This window comes from Ovis aries, chromosome 4 (genome assembly GCF_016772045.2).
Source record: "Ovis aries strain OAR_USU_Benz2616 breed Rambouillet chromosome 4, ARS-UI_Ramb_v3.0, whole genome shotgun sequence".
Taxonomy (NCBI): Eukaryota; Metazoa; Chordata; class Mammalia; order Artiodactyla; family Bovidae; genus Ovis; species Ovis aries.
In genome coordinates this window covers 98958369-98985346 of record NC_056057.1, presented here as the reverse complement: position 1 = coordinate 98985346, position 26978 = coordinate 98958369, and the positions used below count along the sequence as shown (strand labels likewise).

The following is a 26978-nucleotide window of genomic DNA, read 5'->3' as shown; positions in this document are numbered from 1 at the left end:
ACCAAATGACCCTAGTAGGTTACAATCTTCAGGGTGTACATGGGAACCACTTAGAACGCTGGTGTAACACACAGATCTCCCACATGTCATTTCATTTGCACCATTATTTAACAGGTCATTCATCAGTTTAGTAGAGTGGTTTTTTTTTTCTTGCATTTGTATTGCATATACTCAGTATATGTATTTAGAATTTAAAAATAATTCTATTTTAGTTATATACTTTGGATACTTTCCTATTTCTTCCAGTCTCCAATTTCACTCTTGTCTTTGCATAGGCAGAAAAGAAAATGGCATATTCCATGCATTAGTATGGAAGTCCCACCAAATGTTACTTTTGCCACTAAAGGACTGATGCTGAAGCTGAAACTCCAATACTTTGGCCACCTGATGCAAAGAACTGACTCATTTGAAAAGACCCTGATTCTGGGAAAGACTGAAGGGAGGAGGAGAAGGGGACAACAGGATGAGATGGTTGGATGGCATCACCGACTCAATGGACATGAGTTTCAGTAAACTCCAGGAGTTGGTGATGGGAGGCCTGGCATGCTGCAGTTCATGGGGTCACAAAGAGTCGGACACGACTGAGCGCCTGAACTGAACTGAAAGCTTAAAATTCAGCCTTTAATAATTTAAGTGTGAGCAACTGTTCTCCCAGTTCTTCCATACATCAATATAGGAGCCATTTTTCCTATGAGTTTACCATGAATGAGCCCAAAGAAACAGGAAAAGGAAAGAGTTGCTGAGCCCAGTAGAGAGATATGAGGATAGATATTCTACACCTATTATGGGCAGATTATCCACACGTTCTCCTTACACCATCTCAGTGTGCTTTATCAATAACACCCCCAAATGCTAAGGCCCCTCCGACCATCTAGAAGAGTAACCCATTTAAACTATCCATTTTCAGTTTCTGTCACAACAATCTCTACAAATATCATATACCCAGACCTTACTGTGTTTCAAGTACAATTCTAAGTAATTTAGGTAACTAACTTGGCTCATTGTCTGACAATGCCACTAAGCGAACGGCATTATTCCTGTTTTACAGATGAAAAAACTGAGACTTATCAGCACTCAATAACTACAATGGGGATGGAATTTTGATGGTTTGACTCTAACACCTGAATCTCAACAGTATTTCTGCCTTCAGGGTTAAACTTACAGCTCTCAGAATTTTAATGAATTTAAGGCACTCCTTTAACTTCCTACTAAGGCATATTCTCTCCTGCAGGACTGATTTTTATAAACCCTTATTCACGCACTCACAGATCCACTGCTGAATGACAGAGATCACCCAGTGCACTATTTGATTTCTTATTAGGAAAAAACTTCCATACACTAGAAACCCTATTTTATGAGTCCCCAAGGAGGGGGGGCATGTTATCTATGAGGAGATTCATTTCTTCCATGACTGCCTGTATCTTTCCAAACTAGGTTTCTTAATTACCTCCTACTCACCCTGGCCCAACAGAAACTGAATTCTTTCAGTCCTGATTTCTCGGCTACCCAGAGCACTCTGATGCCTTTACTCTTTTCCCAGGCCAGCACAAAGATGAGAGCTCTGAAGAGAAAGCACCCCGCCCTCACATATTCCTAGTCTTCTTCACTTCAAGTTCTGTGCAATTCAGAAACAGAGAAGTTCTTGGCAGAGTGACAACAGAAGAGGGTTCAGAAAGTTGGGCTCCCTTCTTGCTAGAAGAGAGGAAAAGTGGAGCTGTGCAGGGAAGAAAATTCAGCTACACACAGAAAGGTATTTGCTGAGCTTTAGAGAGTTTACAAGTAGTGGGGGGATGTTTGCAGAGCTGGAGACTCCAAGAAGGGGTGGGGAAGATAACGATTAAAGAAGGTATTTGTCCTGTTAACCTGACAGAGAGGAACAAAAGTTCAAAAAGGTAAATGAACTGCTGTGCTTGTGTGCAAATAAAAAAAATCAGTACAAAAACAGTGCAGAGCAGCCCTGTCAACCCATCAAAAACTGAATCTGAGCCACAATTCTACAACTAAAAGAGTGTGTTGGTGGAGTGGGCATTTTCTAGCTGTGTTAGACAAATACATTGAGGAACATTTGATCCTGGTAAATTGCACAGGCTTGCCTTGGCCTTTAGAAAAGAAAGTTCTGAAAGCTGGTTATGGTGTGGGATGCCAAACCAATTTCATGTAATGAAGAATCTGAAAATATAATATCTACCCACAACATAAAACATTCTTATTGTTCATCTTAATGTTTTCCTTCTTCTCTGAAGTTGCATTATAAGATACACTCAGGCCCATCCAAATCTAGGTTATACATAGAAAACACTAGGCACAACTGGTCCATGATGGATGAAAATGCACAGCTTCAAGGTTTCACCACTCTTAAAGGATCCAGTCTCACTTGTTTACTCATTTTGCTCTCTTCCTCAAATGTACTCTAATCAGAAAATTAGAAAAGAGTAAGCACTGTTATTTATAGTTTTAGATTCGTCAAATCTCTCTGCCTAAAGATTTTTGTTGAAAGTGAAAGAGGAGAGTGAAAGGCTTGGCTTAAAGCTCAACATTCAGAAAACTAAGATTATGGCATCTGGTCCCATCACTTCATGGGAAATAGATGGGAAACAGTGGAAACAGGGTCAGACTTTGTTTTTTGGGGCTCCAAAATCACTGCAGATGGTGACTGCAGCCATGAAATTAAAAGACGCTTACTCCTTGGAAGGAAAGTTATGAGCAACCTAGATAGCATATTCAAAAGCAGAGACATTACTTTGCCAACAAAGGTCCATCTAGTCAAGGCTATGGTTTTTCCTGTGGTCATGTATGGATGAGAGAGTTGAACTGTGAAAAAGGCTGAGTGCCAAAGAATTGATGTTTTTGACCTGTGGTGTTGGAGAAGACTCCTGAGAGTCCCTTGGACTGCAAGGAGATCCAACCAATCCATTCTGAAGGAGATCAGCCCTGGGTGTTCTTTGGAAGGAATGATGCTAAAATTGAAACTCTAATACTTAGGTCACCTCATGCAAAGAGCTGACTCATTGGAAAAGACTCTGATGCTGGGAGGGATTGGGGGCAGGAGGAGAAGGGGACGACAGAGGATGAGGTGGCTGGATGGCATCACCAACTCGATGGACATGAGTTTGAGTGAACTCCGGGGGTTGGTGATGGACAGGGAGGCCTGGCGTGCTGCAATTCATGGGGTCGCAAAGAGCTGGACATGACTGAGTGACTGAACTGAACTGAAAGATTTTTACTCTTTTTCTTCTTTTCAAACAGGAAAAGGCAGGATTACTATTTAAATCCAAAAAGGGTCCACTCTCATATAGTGCCTGGTCTGTGAATTTTTAAGACAATGTCACAAAAGCTATTTTTATTTTTGTATCTGCAAGTGAAAAAGAAGACAGTGAATGAGAGTTTAGAGAATGGAGAAACAGTCAAAATGCTACTTAAAAAAAAATAAAAACAGTCAATTGCTCTGAGGCCAATAGACAATGGGGCACTGGTCCTGGGGCTGCTTTTCCCTCATCAGCTGCTTCCTTGAATGGACTTCTCTCTTAACTCCACCTCCTCCTTGAACCCTGCCCACTCTGCCCGCTCTGCTTCCCCTTCACTCCGGATCCATGCCTTTCTTTTCTTTTAACTTCCCTCTCCCATTCTCCACTCTTTCCCTTTGCTCCATTCCCTCTAAACGGCTTAAATGCAACTGAGATGCTCTAAGCACTGCCATCTCTATATTATATTAAAGACAAATCAAACAGCTTGTATTTCTCTAAGAACAAAAAAAGAGAGAGAGAAAAGAAAACCACATTTCACCAGTATGTAGCCTTCAATTTCTTTGGGGGCAACCCAAAGAAGATTCTCTCCTACACGTCCCATGTATCTTCACCAAAAAGACACCGTACCGTTAGGCTGTTTGTGAATGTAATCACTTTTCCCCTCATGTATACATTTCACAAGATACATCCTTATGTGATAAGTATATACTGGTAGCTTTTCATTTACACTGAGACTATTAACTGTGGATGTCACCAGGACAAGTAGCAGTTATAATCCAACCCCATCATAGCCAAATTATCTACAAAAGGAAGCCAACCAGTTTTTCTGTTTATCTCAAAGCTAATTATAAGAAATCAATCTACAAAACAGTATTTGCCCACTAGAGTTCTGGAATTACAAAGTAAGGTCCTTGTGGGCAATTCTGGTAACAGAAGTCCTCAGAGTCATATTTAAAATCATCTTATTCAGTGAACAAGCAATCTACATCTTCCTAGCATGGTTTAATGCTATGAGGCTAATTCATAGGATAAGTGATCCAAAGCTGACTTCTATTAGAATCAACAATCCTTTTCTTATGATAATGCAGTAATTTTTCAGACTAATGAATCATGATGTTTTTCTGAAAATGTTCAATTCACAACAAACATCTGTAGGGCTAAGAGAATATAGGTCCTGATTTTTTAATCATTTTCTTTCGACTTCTAATTTTTGGATGGTATCTCAGTCTTTTCCTCTGTATTTACTCAAGTTTGAATGAAAAGTTCCCACTTCAGTTCTGAGTTTTGATCTTCTTGGTTATGATGCCTTCCTTGGCCTGCATTCTAATGAGACTAAGGTTCCACACACACTGTCAGTCATCAACAGCAAATGCTGGAAGAGAGGAGAAAGTGACTTTTTATTACAGAACTTGGAGGTGGTGAATGACTTCTTTCAATTTTTCTTCTTTCTCACATGGGGAGCATTTAGGACATAAGCAGAGAATCTTTTCTGGTCAGAATAATGAAATCAACAAAGAAACCCCCACCACACCTTTTTTCGTGCTTTGGGGATACTTAAGAAATGTGTGGGCTTTCCAGGTAGCACTAGTGGTAAAGGACGTGCCTGCCAGTGCAGGAGATGCAAGAAACACAGGTTCAAGCCCTGGGTCAGGATGATCCCCTGGAGAAGGAAACGGCAATCCACTTCAGTATTCTTGCCTGGAGAGTCCCATGGACAGAGGAGCCTGGAGGGCTACAATCCATTAGATCACAAAGAGTCAGACGTGACTGAAGCAACTCAGCATGCACGGAAGAAATGTGTCCTCCAGAAATCAAATGAACCAATCTCAATACTAATAAAGCTTTTTATAAGGCAAAATGATAAACTATAAGATAAAATAACCTAGAAAATAAAAGTATGTCTCCTGGCTTTTCTCCCCCTCTGAATTTCTTGTACTACAGCTATTTCATACATTCGAGTCAATCCTCCCCAGCAGTAAATCTCCAGCAGGATAGGTTATTGATTACATTTATAATAAGAATATTATTGCTGATTAGGGTCCAAGACTGTATGAGAAGTCACTCACAATTACTGGTATAAAATCTTAATATAAAACGTACTTCCCTGTTCTAAGGCATAATTGCTGTAGTTATGGACCTCGAAATGGCCACTCCATTAGTTTTAAATGATACTAAGATTTATAAATTAGATCCTGTGTAACACAGAGACATAAACAGGGATGGTGCAAAGTTTTGGCTTTTTCTCTAAGAACTTATCAATTTGATGTTTAAAAATATGACTAAGCAGTCTTAAAGGGCAAATGTTCATTCTAGAAGGGAAATAAGCAACCTTCAGTTGCTGCCAGTGGGAGGAACAACTGAGTTTAAAGCTCCATTTCACAAATTAAATTCTGGCTGCATTGTAACATCAAGACTTTTTTTCCCCTTTCACAGTGCCAGAAATACATTCCAGAGCCAATGTTCTCAAGTGAAAACATACAGTATTTAGACAAGCAGTAATTCGCTAGTAATGTTTCCACATAATCATTTCACACACGACTGCTAATCATGCCAATGTGAGGGAAATCTCTAAACTGGGGAACATGTATTGGCCATAAAATTAAAATATCAGACTGATAAATAAAGGAAAAATGGTCGAATAAAAAACTCGTTCTCCGCTGGTTCAGAGTGTTCATAAATCTGTTTTGGCTTCTTACAAAAGGGTAGCAATCTGGAACGATGCCATATCTTAGAAATAGAAACACTTCCTTTCTCTTATCCCTGAAATGTTTGGCTAAAATTATTTTTCCCACAAGTAGTGAAAAAATACTCAATTATTCCCCGGTCACTTACCACACTAACCTCTAAGGACTAAGCTCTTAAAAAATTACTTACTGAGGTCAACTCCCAACACTTTCCCTACCAAACCACACTCTCGATCTTAAAACCCTCTCAAGCCACTAATGGGCAGCAAGAGAGAGAAGTTGGAGCAACACCAGAGCTTCGGAGAGCATCCTCTTGCTGAGAAGCAATGCCTGCCATTCAAAGCATCTCCATTTTCCTCCTTGTGAGCCAAAGGAGAGACACAAGAGGTGATGACTGAAAGTATTAGTGAGGTTTACACAGAGGAATGCCAAGAGAAACACTGAGTGAGCACACCCCTCCCTGCCTTCTTGAGAAACACAAATGAGCATGGAAGAAGTCAAGTTATAAATAATCTTTCCTGGTAAGAAAGTAGTAACGCTTTACACATGGCAGGGTCTGGCAGAGTGTGTTACAGAGCCAGCTCGTGAAATGCTTAGCTATCAAATTAATTCCAGTTGGCTGGGATATGAACCCTGTCACATATATTGAAAACCAGATGAAACATAACTAAACGTAATGATAAAGAGCAATGAAAGTGGTGCTGGAAAAGTCATCATGAAGCTTCAGGCTTGTTTAATGATTTTGTCAATATGTGGAGAAAAGAAATTCCATGGAACCAGAAGAAACCTCAAGGGGATTTTTGCAAACACTGGAGAGAAATTATACAAAGGGTTTGCAATATCAGTATTTTTTTAAAAGGGGAGAGGGTATTCTTTTGAAATAATAAGCTCAAGAAAATGCTAAGCTGAATTTTAAAGCTTAAAATTATTTTCCTTTATAAGTGGTATTCTGAGATTAACTATACTACCAAAAAAAAAAAAAAAAAGAAGTCTACTCAATATTCACTGCAATCAATCCAACACAGAGAAAAACCATTCATTTCTCTTTCTTCCTGATGTATAAGCTGTGTGATGAAAAAGCACTGGTATATAAAGAGAAATGAATTAAGAAAAATTAAAACCTCTATTGCTTTCCTTTCATCAATTGTTTCCGGCATTGTTTCCCCATAACTTTAATTTTTCAACTGCTCCTCAAGCAAAATACAGTTGATTCTTGAACAAGTTAGGTTTGAACGATACGGGTCCACTTACAAGTGGTTATTTTTCAATAGTAAATACTGCAGTTATTACATGGTCCAGGGATAGCTGGATCCAAGGAGGCAGAGGAACCTTGGCTAGAGTGCCAACTATAAGTTATAGGTGGATTAACCTCTGCATTGTTCAAGGGTTAACTGATTAACCAAGGGTTAACTGTGTTTAATTAGCTATTCACATTCCTTTTGGAAAAGTATAAACACTGAATGAACAACTAAGTAAATTTTAAAAATCTGAAAAAGAATGGATGTACATATATGTATAACTGAATCATTTTGCTGTACACCTGAAACAATATTGTAAATTAACTACACTCCAATATAAAATAAAAATTAACTTTTAAAAAATTGAAGTTTCTGAATCAAACAGCTAATCACTTACTCAAACTTTTCCAGATAAATATATAGATGTGTCCATTTTTCTTCATGTAAGAGTGAGGGTTAGCAAGATGACACAAACAAATGGTCTGGGTACGTAAGAATTCTTTTCCTGTCCTTATGTCGTCCTGCTTTAAGGAACAAGGAAAGTATCATGTACATTAAGAGATATATGAGATTAAAGTCAATTTGAAATAGCATTACAAAGACTAGCATGTGCCGTGTCAGTCGTATTTGACTCTTTGAGACCCCAGGAAGTATAGCCCGCCAGGTTCCTCTGTCCATGGGATTTTCCAGGCAAGAATACTGGAGCAGGTTGTCATTGCCTTCTCCAGGGGATCTTCCCATCTCAGGGATTGAACCCGCATCTTTTGTATCTCCTGCATTGGTAGCGAATTCTTTACCCCTGTACCACCTGGGAAGCCCCAAAGACAAGCATATCTGAGGCCAATAAGATACTTGTCATAGCTCACTGAAAAAAAAATTTTTTTTTACAATACCAGGAATCATTGGGAAAATAATGTAATGCCATAAAACACATGGAAATGCATGCTTTCCAGAAGATAATGCCAATGGAGAATGTTCATGAAGGTGATACTCCTCCAGAAAAGGTTATTAAAACTTTTCATTTCATTTCATATCAAGAGGCAAAGCTAATGGGGAGATCGAAATGTTCTGTTCTAAATATATCCAAGTGCTAAGTCTTTCTTGCAATAGAAACATCTCTAATTTGTGTAGAGAAATTTTCTTTCACATAAATTAACTTTTAAATAGGCTTAGAAAATTGACCTTGGGTAAATTTATATAATAATGGTTCCTAAGCTATGCAGATAATTACACCTAATTAACCAGTTAAATTCATAAAATTTTCTTTTAAATCAGCCTAACTATTTTCAGATGTTTATCTTTTAGAAGCAAAACTAAGAAGGGCATCGTGATGAGACTAGACCATCATAACAAAGTACTCTGAGTTTCTGATCTTAATCTCACCTGCTATTACTCTGGGACCTACAGCTAATCATATTGTGTCTTTTGCTCTTCATTTTTTTTTTTAAATAGAAAATTCCTTTCTTTTAACCCAGTAAGGGAATTCTGTTTATGAACTACTTCTGTACAAGAGTCTTAGAGCCTGAGAAACCTCCCATTATAAGGGTTGGATGGCATCACCGACTCAATGGAGATGAGCTGGAGCTAACTCTGGGAGATGATGAAGGACAGGGAAGCCTGGGATGCTGTAGTCTATGGGATCACAACGAGTTGGACATGACTTAGTGACTGAACAACAATAACATAAAGGTTTTGGGCTTTGGGGTACTTTTGCCTAGGCTTGAACCCTGGCCCTTCCATTTTCAATAGAGTGATCTTGGTCAAGCCACTTCAACTTTCTAGGCCTCAGGTTCTTCACCTATACAATAAGGATACTCATAACCCTTACCACACAGAGTTGTGGTGAAGAACGAATTAGACATACACCTTAAAATGTTTAAAACACAGCTGAGTATGCCACTAGGACTCAATAATGTTAGTTATTTTTATCATTATTCACTTGAGACCTTTACAAGCAGACTGCAAAAGTGATACCCGGAGTACACACTTTGATGACAATTCCATCCCACATTACTCTAACATTCCTAGAATTCCTAATGTTTTGAAACTATTGTTTAGTCTTTTATATATAAACTGAAACACAAGCATCCAAAATGGAGACTCATCCCTCTTTCTGGGTACAAGCAGGAAACAATATTGGTGTTCCAGAAAAGCAATGGTTGCATGGCATCAAACTTTTGGTGGCAAATTGGATGTGAGCAGCGCAAGCAAAATCACTGAGACAGCATCAATAAACTGACTCCTTATGACTTCAGTTATAGTTTTCCTGGAGTTTGCTGTGATAATGAACATAGACAGCATTGATCCATTACAGACTACACCTGCTGCATTCTCACAAGTAATTCAATCATGTTTGTTAGGGAGAAACTGTGAGTTATCTTAGGACATTCAAACACCAGCTTTCTCAGGATATGATAATATATTTAAATTACAGAGGGCCTTCCTGATTGCATTAGAAATACATCCATCTTCCCCTTCTTATCTTTGCAGAGGGCATGCCACAGGCTTCATCACAGCCAAATGCAAACTTCTTGAAGGCTGGGATTGCTAATTATATTTAAGAGAACAACTGGTTTCTTTCTCAGTAGTTATTCACTATCGACCAAAAACTATCTGAAGTAAGTGTAACACATATAAATGTATTTCATCCCACTCCCAGGTAAATCCCTAGGGGATGCTTAACACAAGAATGGGTTTGGTAAGGACTCTACAAGACTGAGAAGAAATTAAAAGGAAACATAAAATGAATATTTAGAAATATCAAGGCCTATTTTACAGAGAAAGTAGAAAAAGGAAATGAGATATAACTAATATTTGGAAGTAAAAATATCTAGTTCCCAGCAGTGCAGTTTACTTAAACTGCTAGAAAGATTTCAACGTATCAGCAGAGGCTTTCTTCCTCTCCCCAGTCCAACCCTCAATAACACTTCCTACAGACTCTCCAAAGCCTATGACAAAATGCTCCTAACATTTACATCTGTAATGGATTTTCTCCTACAGAGAAGAGAAAATATGAGGAAATAAAAATTTTGACAGCCTTTGTGATGTTCAGTAAGGTGGAAGGATGTTTGCAAACTTCAAACCTGAGTGACTTGTTGTTCCACCTTTTCTGACAGGCGACATTAAACAAATGTCTTACACAAGAGGTACCTCTGGTGTGTGCGTTTCGGTTTGGGGAGAGAGGAGGGGAGGCGCTTTATGTGCTGTCATGGGAAATTAACGGTCTACCTTAAGAAGTTTTACAGGCAATCACTTTAAATCAAACACAGGCAGCCTCTCAGCAAGCATAAGCGCTAAAGAGCACAAAATGGGTGACTTTCTCACTTTGCTTCATCCTCATCTCTACAGTGACCTAAATAAGAATAGTCCAGTTCAGTTCAGTCGCTCAGTCGTGTCCGACTCTTTGCAACCCCATGAATCGCAGCACGCCGGGCCTCCCTGGCCATCACCAGCTCCCAGAGTTCCCTCAGACTCACGTCCATTGAGTCAGTGATGCCATCCAGCCATCTCATCCTCTGTCGTCCCCTTCTCCTCCTGCCCCCAATCCCTCCCAGCATCAAAGTCTTTCCCAATGAGTCAACTCTTCGCATCAGGTGGCCAAAGTACTGGAGTTTCTGCTTTAGCATCATTCCTTCCAAAGAAATCCCAGGGTTGATCTCCTTGCAGTCCAAGGGACTCTCAAGAGTCTTCTCCAACACCACAGTTCAAAAGCATCAATTCTTCGGCACTCAGCCTTCTTCACAGTCCAACTCTCACATCCATACATGACCACAGGAAAAACCATAGCCTTGACTAGACGGACCTTAGTCGGCAAATAGGTTCTCCTTAAATAACGTTACCACCAAACACGTTTGGAAATTTTTAACTTTATCTAAATTAAAATTATCTAATTAATTTTATCTAATTTACCTAATTAAATTTATCTAATTAATTTATTTATCTATTTGGAAATCAAACAGATATCCAAGTCAAGGTCTTGAGTCTAAATAGAATCCAATTCCCTTCCTCATTCCTATTCTTCTCCTTTTCCTAAACTTCACTAGTAATTGCAGATGTTACCATTTTCCCCTGAGATGATGGCCATTTTTCTAACATTTTCACTGGGTATGTGTATATTAATCTCAAAATAAGACTGTGTCCTGCTCTGAGCCATCTCAAGATGATGTGTTAAGTGCTATAATGAAGATGTCTAAAGCAAAATAATTTTTAAAATTTGCACAAAAAATATTTCAAATAATTCAAAAGGAAATTTAACTTACATCTTACAAGAGTGGGTGAGTGTAAGACCAGATAAAAGCTGAGAGAGAAGATGAGACAGGACTGAATCAGGAAGGATCAAGTGTATACCAGATAATGAAAATGAGAAGGTTGGCATGATTTTGATTTAGGTAGAAATAAATAACTATGGGCAAGCTTGGCAGATCTAAGAAAAGGAAAGGTCCAGTGAGGGTCTAGAGCATAAAAGGTGAGCACAAGAGCTGTGTGCTGTGCTCTTGCTTAGTAGATCAGTCGTGTCCAACTCTGTGTGACCCCATGCACTGTAGCCTGCCAGGCTTCTCCGTCCATGGGATTCTCCAGGCAAGACTACTGGAGTGGGTGGCCATTTCCTTCTCCAGGAGATCATCCTGCCCGAGGGATTGAACCCAGGTCTCCTGCATTGCAGGAGGATTCTCTACTGTCTGAGCCACCAAGAAGCCCAAGAGCTGTGTGGATGAGGTCAGAGAAGGCCTTATGCTCTACAAAAAGGCATTCTGACTTGAATAGTAGACAATACAAAATCACAAGGAGGAGGGAAGCAACATGATCATTATGCCAGAGGTGTGGAAGATAGAGAAGTTTAGGCTTAGAGTGGAAACCAGTTAGAAAGAGGGGAGAGTAAAGCAATGGCAACAGGTATCGGAAGGAGAAAATGGATTTGAGACATAACTGCAAAGCAGGATGGACAAAAATGAATGGCAGTGCATGAATCAGGTGAGGGGGATAAGAGTTTTCTAGATGGACCCCAAGATATTTGGGGGTGGTGGTATCTGGATCACTGAAGAGCTGGAGGCATCATCTTTCAGGAGAGGCAATAAAGGAAGATGAGAAGCAGAAGATGATTTGGGCGAGGATGTAGGTATGTGTCGGGGACTGGAGGCTGGGGATGGAAAATTTCAACAGATTATTATTATTTAGGTTTAGACCTGGACCTTTGGAGAGAGTTCAGTTTGGAGCTACCATTTTGAAAATTATAGCTAAAAATACTGAATGGATACAATAATGGCAGAGGAAGCAGAAAAGAGTCAAGGAAGGTTCTGTGGAGAATCTGTGTTGAGTAAGCAGGTAGAGAAGAGGGAATGTTCACGAGCCTGAGGACAAATGGTATGAAGAGGAACAGGAGGTCAGAGATAGTGCTGATGGAGAAGCAAAGGAGGAGAAGGCTGAAATACAAAAGCGGCATCAGTTGTATAAAATATTCATGAAATCGGGTAAGGCAAGGCTGAAACACATCCTTAAGCATTGGCAGTGGGACAGGGACTGGTCAGGAGTGTGCAAATGAATGGGAGGGGGAAGGAAATGGGGAGCACAGGCTACACTTGAAGAGATTGCGAGAAAAGAAAGGAGAAACTCAAGTGATAGGCTGGAGAGGTAAGGATGAAATGCAGGACTAAGAGATTTTTATAAAATGGTAGAGGTTAAGAATATTTATAGGTCCTGGGGAAGGAGCCAGAAGAGAGGAAAAGACTGAGGACAGTGGAGAGAGAGAATCTAACAGAAAGAACAAGATCCCACAGAGCATGGAGGGAAATAGAATTAAGACTAGAGGAGAAACTGCCTCTGAAAAAGACAAGGCCACACAAAGAAGTGTGACCTCTATGACAAATAAATGCCTAAGAGTAAAGAAGAAAAATTAAGGACATTCAGCACTGGTGGGAGGGATAACAGACTTCTTTCTCTTAGATCTTCTTATATTAAAATTATCAGGATGCTTTAATAAGGAGAAAAGGTAAGGACAATGTCTGGCACACAGTAATCCTTCAGTAAGTGTTTGCTGGAAAAAAGGAAACAAATGAGCAAAAAGTCATTAACAGAAAAAATGACTAAATAGAAGGATTTCCCTTGAAAACTCAGTTTATTTTAAGTACACTCAACTCCTACTGAATGTCAGAGCTGAATCTTGAAAAAACAGCCTGCCAATCAAAAAACATGTAAAAGAGAAAATGTAATGAATTAAGGCTCATAAAGCAGAGGGCTTCCAACTTTTAGAGAAGGATGCGGAGTCCTTTTTACTCTTCAGTGAAATCCTCATTTCAATTTGCTTGAAAGCTTCAAAATAAGAAAGAAGTGTAGATTCACTTAGATGCATTTTTGAGCATTGATGTACCTCTACCAACTCTCTCAGCATTTCTAATTTTATTTTAAAGAATGGATTGAGTTGCCTCTCTTCATACAATTTTCTTTACTATTCTTATTTCCACTCTGACATTGAAAAAAAAAACAAAATAAAATATGCATATGAGATATTGGTGGCTTTGCTGATGCCAGGGCCCCAAACACACTGGGCAGAGAGAGAGAGAGAGGCCTATGGGCGGCAGGCATCCCATTTTCTGGGACACAAAAGAAGATCTATATCACTGTTTCATATATTGACCTGGGTTGTGGTTACATGTGAGAAAATATATATGCGTGTGTGTGTGTGTGTGTGTGTAAAAATTCATAGAAATATATGAATACACAAATATTGTAAGGATTTGGACACAATGATGTATGTCATATTCCAATAAAAATTTTAAAAGAAATTAGCTTGCAAAATATTTACAGATTTTGAACTCATAGAGTCCAACTACTTCCCTGGTGGCTCAGAGGGTAAAGGATTCGTCTGCAATGCAGGAGACCTGGGTTCTATTCCAGAGTCAGCAAGATCCCCTGGAGAAGGAAATGGCAACAACCCAGTCCAGTATTTTGCCTGGGAAATCCCATCATAAGGAGCTGGGACTGGATTGAGCAGCTGTCACTTTCAGAGTCCAACTATGTAAAATAACTTGAGTATTCTTTCACTAAGAGTAATATCCTAGAAACTTTCTAGCATTACACTTTTTTCTTCCTGCTATGCATCAAATTCTTTTGTACCTATTTACAGTGTGGTAGCTTACAAGAATAGGCTCTAAAGAATGCTCACTGAGAATGCTCCTAGTGGCGCAGCAGATGGGAATTCGCCTGCCTGCGATGGGACATGGGTTCGATCCTTGGTCCGGGAAGATTCTGCAGGCCACAGAGCAACTAAACCCATAAGTCACGACTACTGAGCCTGTATGCGGCAGTGCTGAAGCCCATGCACCCAGAGCCTGTGCTCCACAGCAAAAGAAGCCACCGCAATGAGAAGCCTGTTCACCACAGTAAGAGCAGACCCCGCTTGCTGTAAGCAGAGAAAGCCTGCACCCAACAATGAGGACCCAGCACAGGCATAACTAAATAAATAAATAAAATTATTTTAAAAAAGAATGCTCACTGAGCTTAATGATAACAATCACCAAATCATTAGCATTCTCCCACAAGTGCTGAAAACTACTTAAGGACATCAGAGACTTGAGTCTCTTATTTCAATCGCAAAAAGAAAAGAAGGCACACACCCAGCGTTTCCAAGTTCACAACCCCTGCTCTTACTCAAAACATGAAATTAAGGTAGTTAAAAATTCAATCTTCTTTAATGGTACTTCCACGTCAATTCTTTAAATCTGGTTGTTGATTCTCTTGCTTGAATCAAGGAACTCTCCTTTCTCATTTATTAAGTAACAACATCTCAAAAAACATATGCTTAGCTGGAGGCTGCTTTTTATTTTTTACTTCAAAAGGAAAATTAAAAGGGTTTCTTGGCCACAGAATGGAATATATTTAACTTCCTGTACAACATATTTTTTAAAAAACAGTAGGCAGTATTAATGATTAAATGTTCAAATGACAATTACTGAAAGTAAGACAGTTGCTAATGACAACGTATGCGAAACAGCAATAGAGACCAAATGAATGAGGCTGGGGCCTGTGTTTTTGAAGAGGCAAGGGGAAACGGTAAAATAATCTTCCAAATGACACAGAGAAACAGAGTGTATAGTCAACACCCGAAGGAATGTAAGTTATTAAACGGAGAGGCCATGTTTTTCCTCTAGGTATTCATATGCTATTTTTGATGCCAACTTATATTATCAATTTAGGTCTCAAAATCAGATGTAAATGGGCTTCTAGCTGGAAGGAAATGTAGTTCATTGAATGCTGAATAAGCATATTTTGGCTACCGCAGTCCAAGACAAATACATGCTCAGAATACATAAAAAGCAACACCACAAATTAGGTAAACATTTTTGCACTGGAAAGAATCTCCTCTACAGTCTCGTATATGTAAGCTTCCAATAACGTTAGCTGATCATCGGAACACTTAACTGACAGTAAGAAAGTCTGCAACTAAACTATCAACTTAAAGTCAAAATCATGGCAGCAGTCATGATGATTTTAGGTTTATCTGAAAATATACTTTTAGTTCCATATTAGCTTTACAGCAGAAGCAAGTATGCTTTCATTCTGTCTTATAAGTCACCGAAAGGGTTAACTTATAACACATGCACCAGTTACTGGCAAGGGGGGGGGCGGTGGGGGGAGGAATAGAAAAGTACAAAAACAGAAGCAGAGAAGGAAAAAAACAAGAGAGATAGTAAAAGGAACTCCATTGTTGTGAAGGGTGCAGTCCCTCTAATAATTGCTCTCTGTACAGCCAGGATCTGAATTTCTCTCTTATCTTTATTGGAAAGAAGAAAGTCAAAGCTGTAATGACTTTGACCAGTTAGACCTGGTCAACTGTAACACCTTCACTTGGCCAATGATAAGCATAAGCACTAAACTGAAGTATAAAAATTAACCCGAATGAGCAAGACTGGAAGAAATGCTTCCAACCAGAATCCTGAAGCTGCACAGTATACTAGAAAGACTTCCAGTCACAGACGTAAAGAATGTAGGTCTCTGCACCTTGACTTCATCCTTTGATTAAGCATCTCTAGGAAGGATACCGTCTTCCAAGGAAAACTCTCCTATTTTTGAACTGCTTTATTCATTAGAAAAAAGCATTCATTCATTCATTCATTCTCACCATGTAGAGCCAAATCTTACACGTCCGACCAACTAGCTCCACTCCCAATTTCTGAGACAACAGAACACAAACTGCTTTATTTCTTTTAAGCAGTATTTTATATATTTGAAATCAGGTAGCAAATCTTCTGTTTTTCACTAACGTTTTTTATTTTTCCTGCTTTTCTCATAAGGACCAGCCAACACTTTTCTGCTAACTAGACTGGCCTGTCTTACCTCTCTCGACATTGTTGCTGAAATGTGCACTGACATGAGGACTGGAACCTTGACTGATTCACCAATTCACTCCATTAAATCGCTAGTTAGTTGCAATCAGTGTTCAGCCATATACCATTATCATATTTTGAAAATACAAAACTTAAAAAAAAAGCTTCAAAAACACTTTTATAATCGCCAAAGGTTACTTAGTTTGAAGATTAAAAGCATTTAACATTTATTATATAAATTCAAAAATACAATATATATAAATAATATTTATTACATAATTTCAAAAGCAGTGACTCAAATGCGGGGTTTGAAATCTAAATATACCGCAACTCAAGTGTTTCACAGGCCTTCACAGGTCAGACACTCTGAAAAGACAGCAATATTTTTCATAATTCTGAGGAAAGTGGAAAAAAAACACATTGTGTTTCATAAAAATGCAACAGGGTAGCCACATTTCCTCCCATGCATGAATAATGTATGATCTACAATGTTATTTGCTAGACTGTCTAATCACCAGCATCTTTCAAAATGTCTATATAAGCTTTAGCTCATTAAGAACAAACATGTTATCTGTATAAAAATATCACATACCTGTGAAGACTCAGAATAATATTCTGCCAAATGCCAATGCACACATCAGACTGACATGGTGGCAAAGCTTCGTGCATTTCTCCAAGACGAAAATGTTGAGAGAGAAATACAGAAGGACGACTTTTGTTTAAGACATTCACACTTACTCTACGAATCAAACACACACTCTCACAATGTATCTTTGTAACTATCGATCTAGTATGCAGAAAGCATCCAGGGGCTATGGTACTCTTGTAAATAAAGTAAAAAATAACAACAACGAAAACAACCTAACAGAATCAGAAGCTACAGAAGAAAGCTTTTAAAGCAAGGTTGCTTCTATTAGAAAAGGTTTTATAATCTTGAAAAGGGTTTCCATAATTCATGAAAGAATAAGGAAAAAGTTGTTTTATGCAACCATAACCTTTCAATATAGTAATAAGAAAGAAAAGGTGAAAAAAAAAAGGATCTGCTTCTATTATATAACCACTAAAAACAAAACATGAATCTAAAGGATTAGTAGTTTAGGATCAATGATGTTAAAAAATAAATTTCCGAATTCACCTTAACATTGTGATATTTTAGCCTTTAACAAACACTCTGTAGTTACAATAGAGATGAAACAATGTCAAAATACATATGTGTACATATATATACACACAGACACACACAGATATATATACATATATATTTAATACATATATGAAATATACACACCATTTTTAGATACAAAAGAAAGATTGAGCTACTTCAATATCATTACTAAAACATTTCCCTTTATATTTTTATTCATATTTAATGAAAAATTCACCTCAAATCAACAAATAATTGCTAAGCACTCCTATAAGTTACCTATTAATTCTTTAAACAGATATTTACTGGGTACCCTATTCACAAAGAAGATACATGGGAACCACTACTCCCTTTACTATGGAAGTAATGTTGGGAAAATATTTGAGAGAGATATTACAAAGGGCAAAAATCCAGGATATTATAGGATCACAGACTTGGAGTTCTGAAGATATAAAACAGTCTTACCAAATTAAATCACTTATAAGCAAGCCAGTACCAGGAAAGGTTGAAAAGACCTTTTGAGCTAGAGCAGGTTGAGACCAATAATCTGCATAATTCATAGTTTTTAAGTGATTACCCCCAAATTATTCTCTATAAAAAACTTAGATTTGTTGGCAAAGCTTATTACAAAACTAACACACAAAAAAACCCTAAAAAACTTATGCAAAGCTGCCCACAGAACCATACTACCTCTTCAAGAGAAAACAACAATTTATAGTACAGCCACAACTATTAAAAAACTCTCATATATGGAAAGTTACACAGAATAACTCCTTCATAATCACTGCAGATGGTGACTGCGGCCATGAAATTAAAAGATGCTTGTTTCTTGGAAGAAACCTAGACAGCATATTAAAAAGCAGAGAAAATACTTTACTGATAAAGGTCCATCTAGTCGAAGCTATGGTTTTTTCAGTAGCAATATATGGATGTGAGAGTTCGACCATTAAGAAAGCTGAGTGCCAAAGAATTGATGTTTTTGAACTGTCGTGTTGGAGAAGACTCTTGAGAGTCCCTTGGACTGCAAGGAGATCCAACCAGTCCATCCTAAAGGAGATGAGTCTTGAATAGTCATTGGAAGGACAGATGCTGAAGCTGAAGCTCCAATACTTTGGCCACCTGATGCAAAGAACTGACTTACTGGAAAAGACTCTGTTACTAGGAAAGATTGAAGGCGGGAGGAGAAGGGGACAACAGAGGATGAGATGGTCAGATGGCATCACTGACTTGATGGACATGAGTTTGAGCAAGCCCCGGGAGCTGGCAATGGACAGGGAAGCCTTGTGTGCTGCAGTTCACAGGGTTGCAAAGAGTTAAACACGACTGAGTGACTGAACTGAACTGAGCATCTTGATAGGCTAATGGCATAACAGCATTTGCCCAGTATCTTTGGATAGTATTGTCAACGTTGACCAGTATTAGAGATTATTTTCCATTTAGGGAAACATAAGTGTTAGGAGGGACAGAGGACTTTTATGGTACCAAACAGATGAATGTTAATGGCTTCACCCATAAAAAGAGTGCTTTCTGCATATTCAAACAGCAGTAACATGAAATCTTAGAAAATAGTTTTTACTAATAGCCATTCTCTGAAGCTATGAAACAGTTCCCTACACAGCTGCTAACTGGCAGCTTCCATCATACATCTGACATGATTAACTTTTAGAAGCTATTCTTCTCCATAATTATGGACAAGAATGATTAGATGGTATGATTACAATTACCTGTCATTCCTACCGTTGTTTGCCCAAAGAAAGGCACACAGAAAACCAGAGAGACACTATCAGCAAAACCCATGTGGCCATAAAAGTTTCATCCCCCTAACTGACCTAAATGCCAGCTTACTCCTTACTGACTAATAAATATTTTTGGTTCAACCCAGGAAGTGTTTAATTGCTGCCTGATTTAATGAAATGTGGTTAAAAATAGTGAAAAATGCTCACAGCCCAGATACTGAATATTTCAGTTGTGTTCAAGAGAGGAAGCATCAGTGACATTTTTGCAACTTTAAATACCATCATCATAAACTATGTCTCCAGCCTCTTACATCTGCCAAGTCACCCCAAGACTACAAACATCTGTTCTTGCAACCATCTCATAAGAAAGGTACTTCATAAATGCAAAGTGCTCATTATCCTAAAGAGCCAAATAGCTTTTAAAGGCTAGTTAAAGCAAATAAGCAAAAGAAACAATGCACTGTATTTGGACTTTGCAGATATTAAATGTCAGGCCGTTGGAGTACCTAAATATTGTAAGAAGCATTTCCCAATCACAAAATTGCAAAACTTGGAATATAGAAAACAAAATTCAGACCAACCAACTCCTCTATTTTATAGATATATGAAAAACGAAGACACACAGTGACTTGACCGATGCCAAAGACTACAAAGTGGTCACTGACACCTGCTTCCCCACATCCACTTTTATTGGCCTGTCCTCTCTACCATGCAGTACACAAATCTCCTTTCCATTGAAACAATGGCTTTAGTGCTTAAAGAATGATCAAATAAATCAGTTAATAAATTAAGTCCCCAAATTTCTTCTAACTGCAAAATTTAATGTATATTCCCTGCAGTAGATAATTAAGAAAAGATGATTTCATAAGGGTGAGACCCTAATACAATAGGACTAGGGCCCTAGTTAGAAGGGGAAGGGGCTACGTGAGGACACAATGAGAAGACTTTTTTGAACTCCTGAGTTCTCATGTCTGACTGGTTCTAAACACTTGGAATTTCTGTTTCTCAAATGATGAGGCACTGGCATTAAATCCCACCACCTTTCTTTGATGATTCCACCTTTAAAACCAAAAACTTATACACAGATATGAGATGGTGAATACCAAAGTCAAATACATGGTTTTGTTTTCATTAGAGACACATTAGTAACAAGCCACACTAATGTGCCTAGTTATTCCAGAATGCATGCAATGATAAATGCATGAATAGAGAGGTAAAGCTTTAGACTGTTTTCTAAATACTTGACTGATGGCTGCAGTCAATTAGTTCTTCAAGTAACAACTCTATCTTCACCCATTTTTTTTGCTATAAGAAAAAACTGTACTAACAAACCTTGTCCTTGTTGCTTAGTCACTAAGTTATGTTCAACTCTTGAGACCCTGTAAACTGCAGCCTACCAAGCTCCTCTGTCCATGGCAAGAATACTGGAGCCGGTTGCCACTTCCTACTCCAGGGGAATCTTCTGGACCCAGGAATCAAATCCAAGTCTCCAGCATCTCCTGCATTTGTAGGCAGGTTCTTTAACACTGAGCCAGCAGGGAAGCCCACTAACAAATCTAAGGTACAATATAATCTGCTTTTAGAGAATAAAGAATTATAAGAAATTTTAAAAATAGGGAAAAATAAATTCTCACTCCCTCCCCCGTCCCCCTCCCAAACAGCAGCCACAAAGTAATTTCAAAGTTCCTGAAATGGTTAGATTTTGTATTAATTATAACTGAAACTTATGACTCTATAGAAAACTGTGGTTAATACCTCAATAAAATACATACTTTCTTGGTAATGGAAATGGAAACCCACTCCAGTATTCTTGCTGGGAAAATCCCATGGACAGAGGATCCTGGCAGGGTACAGTACGTGGGGTCACACAGAGTCAGACATGACTGAGTGACTTCATTTTACTTTACTTTTAACTTTATTAACATTTACATGATGGTTAATAATAAACATAATGTAACTACTGAAAAATATAAATTTTTAAGGAAATATAAATTCATGGCAGACCTAGACAAAAGAAGGGCAACATGCCATTCAAGCTTCAGCATTAATGTATCTTCCTTCCATTCCCCCAATTCAATGCCTTTAAAATAAAACCAGTTTATTAGAGCAAATTCATCCATTCTGGTTAAATGTTTCCAGAGAAACAAAAAATAACAGATATGTCAGTGGGAATGGTTGGGGGAGAGGGGTGGTGGGAGGCAGATATAAATCCTATTATTTTTTAGGTTTATATTTTGGTCAAAGTATCTCAGAATCTACCTAGGCATGGCTAGAAATCTTTTTATTTCAGTACACTTTTGTTCATTTTAGACCCACAGGCAGAAAAACTGATTAGATGACCTCTCACCATTAAAAGCTTACATTCAGGGTTTAATTGCACACAATGTCTTATTAGGCTGAGCAATGCAAGCATGGGCAAATGAAGGACAGAAACAGCAAGGATCGAAAAGAAGCAGAAGATATTAAGAAGAGGTGGCAAGAAGAACTAAAGAACTATATAAAAAAGGTCTTTACAACCCAGATATCCACCATGGTGTGACCACTCACCTAGAGCCAGACATCCTGGACTGTGAAGTCAAGTGGGCCTTAGTATTCAAACCTACAGACAAAGCTAGCGGAAGGGATGGAATTCCAATTGAGCTACTTCAGTTCCTAAAAGATGATGCTGTTAAAGTGCCACACTCAATATATCAGCAAATTTGGAAAACTCAGCAGTGGCCTCAGGGTTGGAAAAGGTCAGTTTTCATTCTAATCCCAAAGAAAGACAATGCCATAGAATGCTCAAACTACTTTACAATTACCTCATTCCACATGCTAGCAAGATAGCTGTCAAAATCCTTCAAGCTAGGCATCAACAGTATGTGAACTAAGAACTTCCAGATGTTCAAGCTAGATTTAGAAAAGGCAGAGGAACCAGAGATCAAATTGCCAACGCCCACTGGATCACAGAAAAAGTAAAAGAATTCCATAAAAACATCTATTTTTGCTTTATTGACTGCACTAAAGCCTTTGACTGTGTGGATCACAAAAAGCTGGAAAATTCTTAAAGTGATGGGAATACGCGACTACCTTACCTGTCTCCTGCAAAAACTATATTCAGGTCGAAAAGCAACAGAACTAGACATGGAACAATGGACTAGGTCCAACTTGGGAAAGGAGTACATCAAGGCTGTATACTGTCACCCTGGTTATTCAACTTATATGCAGCATACATCATGCTAAATACCGGGCTAGATGACTTGCAAGCTGGAATCAAGGTTGCAGGGAGAAATATCAACAACCTGAGATATCCAGATGATACCATTCTAATGTCAGAGAGCAAAGAGAACTAAAGAGCCTCTTGATGAGGGTAAAAAAGGAGAGTGAAAAAGTGGATTAAAACTCAATATTCAAAAACTAAGAATATGGCATTCGGTCCCACTTCACATCTGGCATCACTTCAAGGCAAATACATAGGGAAAAGGTAGCAACTGACAGATTTTCTTTTATTGGGCTCCAAAATCACTGTAGACACTGATTGTAGCCCCAAAATTAAGATGCTTGCTCCTTGGAAGAAAACCTATGGCAAATCTAGACAATGTATTAAAAAGCAGAGACATCACTTTGCCTACAAAGGTCTGTATAGTTCAAGCTATGGTTTTTTCAGCAGTCAGGTATGGACATGAGAGTTGGACCATAAAGAGGGCTGAACGCTAAAGAATTGATGCTTTAGCATTGTGCTGCTGGAGAACACTCTTGAGAGTGTTGAGAACACTCTTGAGAGTCCCTTGGAAAGGACAGAGATCAAACCAGTCCATCCTAAAGGAAATCAGTCCTGAATATTCATTGGAAAGAATGATGCTGAAGCTGAAACTCCAGTACTTTGGCCACCTGATGCAAAGAGCACTGGAAAAGATCCTGATGCTAGGAAAGATTGAGGGCAGGAGGAGAAGGGGGCAGCAGAGGATGAGACGGTTGGATGGCATGATCAACTCAACGGACATGAATTTGAGCAAATTCCCAGAGACAGTGAAGGACAAGGAAGCCTGGTGTGTTGCAGTCCACAGGGTAGCAAAGAATCCGACACCACTTAGTGACTGAACAACAACAAAAATGAATACATGAATGACTACAGGAGAAATGCTTTATGATAACTGTCAAAGTAAAATGTACTAGCAAGATAATGCACATTGATTCTCCTCACTGTCAAGACTAAATTTTTAAACTTCTTTATCTTTTTGGCCACACTGCAGGGCTTGCAAGATCTCAGCTCCCTGACCAGGAATTGAACCTGAGTCAGAGCAGTGGAAGCCCATAACCCTCACTACTAGGCCACCAGGGAACTCTCATAAACTTGTAAACTTTAGAAGGAACCATAAATTCAGTAATCAGCCAATGCTGAAGTGTAAAAGCAAAAATTAAAACAAAAACAAAAAACAAAAACAAAAACCAACAACACTAAAAGATCTTAGTCATTTGAAGTTCCAAAAGCCCATGGAACCATAAGAAGCAAGGTTAAAATCTGACCCAAAGGCTAATTTAAAGTCTATAAAGATCATTTGCTTAGGAAGGAATTAAATCACCTTGTAGACCATTTAACAGTCTTGTGACTTCCACTAAGAGTTACACAGAGAAAGAATAATTAACTATTTGCATTATGCAACAAAATTCTCCCTAGTTCTAATCAATTAAACTACTTTATGAAAGGAGAGACTAAACAAGTGAATTACACTGGTAAAAGTATTATCAAGCTGTAAAACAACTCTCTAGTGAAGCAACATAAATAAAATAGTTTAAAAAGAATTGTCAGGAATACATTCAACCCTACTAGTATTTTACCAGAAATGTATTATTCAGTGTGAAATAAGTATATACACTTTTTATTCTCCTAACTTCATGTTTAAAAATAAAAAAATAAGTTTATGGGGAAAAAAAAAAAAACCTCTTGAAAAGTGACAATACTGCTAATGAAACTTCCCAAAGATTTCTTCCATAATTAAAAACAAATGTAAATATTAGGATTACATTTATTGAAGTAATAGCATACTTAGCAGTAAATTATGGTGTCTGAACTAGGTCAGAAGATGCCTATAATGATTAAGCTATCTTCTTATTTTCCTAACAATTAGGAACACTGACTAAGTAGAAATCAATTGTAATTGGAAAAACGTTAAGTCCTACACTAATTACCAAAGTCAGTTGATATATTTGATAGTTAATTAATTTAGAAATTCTAAATGTTTCACTTAATATATATATGTGTACATATACATATTTATATATATATATATATATACACACACACAGCATATAATGAATTATATACATTAATTGACACTATATATTTCACACAGCATTGTGGAATCTTAGTTCCCCAACCAGGGATTTAACCTGCCACCACTGTATTGGAAGTGCAGAATCTTAATCACTGAACCACCAAGGGAAGTTCTTACGAGTTTTTTAAATGGAAGCATCACAGATTCTTCTTTTCTTAAATCATATTATCACAATAAACGGAGCATTGTGATAGATTTCATTCTACTCAAGTTTTATGCTTCAATATATAAACCATATTGATTGATTTAATGCTTTTCAGTTTTCGTAAGTCATATTTGTTCACAGAACTGCTAATTCTCAAAGGGTATCTGAGTCATTAGCTTAAATCAGTGAGACAGATCATGGGTCTGCAATGTTTCCCGTAAAGGGCCAGTAAGAAAATATTTCAGGCTTTATGAGGCATATGGATTCTGTTCCAAATATTCAACCCTGTACCTAGAGCCCCAGCAGTGCCATGGGCAATACATACATGGATAAGCATGACTGTGCCAATAAAAATCTATTTACAAAAACAAGTGACGGGTTAGATTTCTCCATGGGTTTTGCCAACCCTGAAATAGTTTAGGAGGAAAAGAGAGGGATGGTAACGAGGAGAGGGACAAAGAATGGGAAAGAAAGAAAATCAAACAAACGTATTTATGCAGTACTACTCTCGAGACTAAGTAGCTACTTAGTAGGGTTAACATTTTTCTATTGACGAACATTGATTGTGAGGCCCTATAAAATGCAACAAGGTCTTTTTATGACTTGTTTCAATGCTGGCAGACCTACTGGCATTCAGTATATCAGCATAAATAATGAAAATATTGATCTTCAGTAAGTACATAGGATTTGACTTACCTTAGTAATGGATGGAATATGACGGTAATGTTCCTGGCTCCAGGTTTGCAAACAAATTTTGTTCCTCCACCTTCAATTAAGTTGTCATCAGGACCCCCTTTCAGAAAAAGAGCAAAAGAGAAGAGATTAGCTTATTAGAACTTAGAGGAAAAAAAAAAAAAGCTTATCTGATGGATGTTATACTATCGTAAGGAATATCAACTTTGAAACAGCTGACTTTAATATTTACTAAATTATTTTGAATGACTTGACCCAGTCTTCCTCATTAAATAAGCATTTTCACTTTGGAGAACACGGAAGGACAGTAAGAATAACTGTTTCAGTGTCAACCTTTGACAGCACAGTTCAGAGGAAGGAAGATGAGCCACTCAGGCTTATCTAGGTAGGGCTGCAAAAGTTGGAGCAGAGGCCCACATAAACCTAACCAAGCCTATTTCATCAAATCTAAAACCGCATTAGTTTTAGGATACACTACTGTTATAAGCAACAATAAGAAAAAAGAAATCCTGCTAACTAAAGTATGCAATGCTTCCTTATTATGCAGAATTTTCTTTTTCTTCTTGAAAGTTCTTTATAGTTTAAATTATAAAACTAGATCAAATAATTTATAAATAAATTTAAGACTTTATTAAGATTTGAGTACATCCAGTATTTTACTTCAAACTGCTGATATCCATTCTGCAAGGTTTAATGTTGATATGTTCTTGATGCTATTAGAAGGTTTAAAGAGAAAGTGTTCTTATATCAAGCAAAATTCATACTCTTTCCTCATATGGTCCTTAACAGGATCACTAATTGAAATGCTGAAGGGTTAAGATGTGAAGAATAACCACTCAGCTCACACATACGGAGGCAAAAACAACTCATTATGACTATTTTCCAGTTAATAGCCATTAAGACGTCACTAATTGATGATATATCCTAATTTCAGAGTTTACAATGTGACAAAAGTACATCGAGGGGTGTTGGGAGAAATGTCCCCCAGATCACTATTCCTGTTTCTTTGCACTAAAATGAAGCTCAATTAAAGTAATCTCTGGCCTCTCTCCATCTTTCACTCACTCGGGGGGAGTAAACTCCTTTGGTAAAACAGAAGAAAACGCTGGGCATGCACAGCTTAGCAACATTCTTATTTCACTTCAGAAATCAGAATGCCTATACAAGGTCAATATTGTCTCACTAAGTTTAGTAAATAAAGGTCCTACCTTGTCAGAGAAGGATGAAGTGGTCCAGCACCTTCTATAAGCAAGCAAATTTGTCTAATTCTGATATTCAGCAAGCAAACTCATTTTGCTCTCAAACTAGCTTACACTTTCAGTCTGCCTTCTATCAATAGAAAAGTGGAAGTGGTATTTTACCTTCCATTTGCTTACATATATTATTTCATAATAGTATCAGAACTCTGGATAGGGAAGGTAGCTGCTATTCAATAGACTTTCAAAACCCTAAAAATCT

General features: G+C 38.0%; 1 protein-coding gene across 4 annotated transcripts in view; it reads right to left on the bottom strand.

Moving 5' to 3' along the window:
• Positions 1-26978, bottom strand: part of EXOC4 (exocyst complex component 4) — an 807451-nt gene that overhangs the window by 427064 nt on the left and 353409 nt on the right. For all 4 annotated transcript variants that reach the window (XR_009600448.1, XR_009600449.1, XM_060414840.1 and 1 more), the window contains exon 10: positions 25524-25620. Coding sequence is in view for 2 of the 4 variants with exons in the window: in XM_060414840.1 (XP_060270823.1) it covers positions 25524-25620 (97 nt within the window). In the remaining 2 variants the exon portion in view is untranslated. The remainder of the gene's footprint in view (positions 1-25523; positions 25621-26978) is intronic.